This window comes from Mandrillus leucophaeus, unplaced genomic scaffold (assembly GCF_000951045.1).
Source record: "Mandrillus leucophaeus isolate KB7577 unplaced genomic scaffold, Mleu.le_1.0 Scaffold13, whole genome shotgun sequence".
In the NCBI taxonomy this organism is placed as follows: Eukaryota; Metazoa; Chordata; class Mammalia; order Primates; family Cercopithecidae; genus Mandrillus; species Mandrillus leucophaeus.
In genome coordinates, this window is record NW_012101254.1 from 4,560,155 (window position 1) to 4,562,435 (window position 2,281).

A 2,281-nucleotide genomic window follows, 5' to 3' on the forward strand; every position below is an offset into this window, starting at 1 on the left:
CTGGGACTACAGGCAGGTGCCACCATGCCCAGCTAATTTTTGTATTTTTAGTAGAGACAGGGTTTTTCCATGTTGACCAGGCTGGTCTCAAACTCCTGACCTCAGGTAATCCGCCTCGCCCTCCCAAAGTGCTGGGATTACAGGCATGAGCCAACACACCTGACCCCAATCATTTCTTTCATTCCCAATCCAGGCATTTCTTACCTCACAGCCCCTGCTTACAGTTCTCACCTGACCTTGGAGGCTGACTCTGGACGTTCTGCTGATATTTTCTCCCACTATCCTGCTCAGGTGGTGGTTTAAGTGTTCCGCAGCAAAAACAGCAGCAACAACAGAAACAGCAACAAGTGAGCAGTGTACACAGGATGACAAGTGTCTAAAAGGTAGGCGAGAATGGCCTCAGTCCAGCAGTTTTCTATATGACTGCTCAAGCTTCCCTCCCTCAATCCTCCTGGCACCCAGAAAAAGAGACAACAGAAGCATTTGTCATAAGGAGAGGAAGGTCACCCTTCTTTCCTTATTCTTAAGGGACCTAGAGAATTGTGTACCTTGAACCAACAACTATTCAGAATAAAATAGTATCTGACGCCTTCTTCACCAAAGTGATCATACAGATATATTCCCAATGAGCCATGCTGGTCGTAAATTTTCCGCTTCTTAGGGTCGCTCAGTATGGCATGAGCTGCGTTGATCTCTTTGAATATTTCTGCTGCTTGAGTATTCCCTGGATTCTTGTCGGGATGATACTGCAAGGCCAGTTTCCTACCCAGGCGATACCCAAAAGGAGGGTGGGGAAGCAATGGGGAATGGCTGGGGAAGAAGGCTTAGGATGAATGACAGGGATTAGTCTCTAGAGAGTGCAGAAGGAATGCATGAGATGTGGTACAAGGATGGAGGCAAGCATCCAAGGTTTAAACTCCTTCCCATATTATAATGAAGAGGGTGATGGCCCCATTTGGCCCCAAAGTGAGGGCTTGTTGGAACTTAAAAATGGGTCATAGGGCCAGGCGCATTGGCTCACACCTGTAATCCCAGCGCTTTGGGAGGCTGAGGTGAGTGGATCATGAGGACAGGAGTTTGAGACCAGCCTGGCCAACATGGTGAAACCCTGTCTCTACCAAAAATACAAAAAATTAGCTAGGCGTGGTGGCAGGCACCTGTAATCCCAGTTACTCGGGAGGTTGAGGCAGGAGAATCACTTGAACCAGGAAGGCGGAGGTTGCAGTGAGCCAAGACTGCACCACTGCACTACAGCTTGGGCAACAGAGCGAGACTCTGTCTCCAAACAAACAAACAAACAAAGGGTCGTAGGCCGGGCACAGTGGTTCACGCCTGTAATCCCAGCACTTTGGGAGGCCGAGGCGGGTAGATCACCTGAGGTCAGGAGTTTGAGAACAGCCTGGCCAACATGGCAAAACCTTGTCTCTACTAAAAATACAAAAATTAGCCAGGCGTGGTGGTGCACGCCTGTAGTCCCAGCTTCTCAGAAGGCTCAACAGTCTCTGTCTCTGCTTTGGGACAGGGTGAGAATTTCTCTCAAAAAAAAAAAAAAAAAAGAAGAAGAAGAGTCAGATAGCAAAACAGATACAGAAAGAAAAAGGCTTTAAGGGGGAAATTCCAAGGATCAGTAAAGGACTGAGGTCTGAACCTGTAGGATTTTTTGACGTCTTCAGGTGAGGCACCCTTCTTAAGCTCCAGCACTGCATAGAGGCTCGTCCCACTTTTGGACAGCCGGTGGGCTGCTTCGTTCATGGTAGACATGATCTGAGCCAGAGGAGAAGCCGCATCTGTGAGAACTTCTACAAGTAAGGGCCCGGAGAAGTGCACTTCCAGTAACAGGAAACTCACTACCTTCAGGGATTAGGCAGGTAAATGATGACAGAAGGACAAGGATAAGATAACAGTGAGTGGGATCTGTGGCTAGCAGGAGAATTCAGGTGATCAGAAACATTCAGATTTTAAGGAGGAAACATCTTCTCCTCACATTTCCCAGCGTCCTCCAGCTACACAGACCTCCAGACATCCCACATCCTAAGGTGCTGTAAGCTAGGAGAGGTCTAAACCAGGAAAAGAGCCTGATTTTGTCTAGCGCTTCTACTACCTGGAGTAAACACCTCTGGGTCTGTCCAAGCTCACTGCCGGGTTTGAAGGACCAGGGCGGCCCCAGCCTGAACAGATTGGATCAGGAATCAGAAAGATCCACAACTTCTTTTTTTTTTTGACAGAGTTTTTTGCTCTTGTCGCCCAGGCTGGAGTGTAATGGCGTGATCTGGGCTCACTG

At 48.5% G+C, this 2,281-nt stretch overlaps 2 protein-coding genes across 3 annotated transcripts in view; one reads left to right on the forward strand and one right to left on the reverse strand.

Moving 5' to 3' along the window:
• DNAJC5G (DnaJ (Hsp40) homolog, subfamily C, member 5 gamma) overlaps positions 1–2,281 on the reverse strand; it is a 49,966-nt gene that overhangs the window by 30,693 nt on the left and 16,992 nt on the right. The window contains exons 2-5 of the mRNA XM_011972632.1: positions 2,102–2,264; positions 1,649–1,764; positions 549–810; positions 13–376 (exon numbers count right to left, since the gene is read on the reverse strand). Coding sequence (XP_011828022.1) covers positions 206–376; positions 549–810; positions 1,649–1,761 — 546 coding nt within the window. The 5' untranslated portion in view covers positions 1,762–1,764; positions 2,102–2,264 and the 3' untranslated portion in view covers positions 13–205. The remainder of the gene's footprint in view (positions 1–12; positions 377–548; positions 811–1,648; positions 1,765–2,101; positions 2,265–2,281) is intronic.
• The window catches only part of SLC30A3 (solute carrier family 30 (zinc transporter), member 3), a 27,686-nt gene that overhangs the window by 3,208 nt on the left and 22,197 nt on the right, over positions 1–2,281 (forward strand). The gene's annotated exons all lie outside the window — the stretch shown is intronic.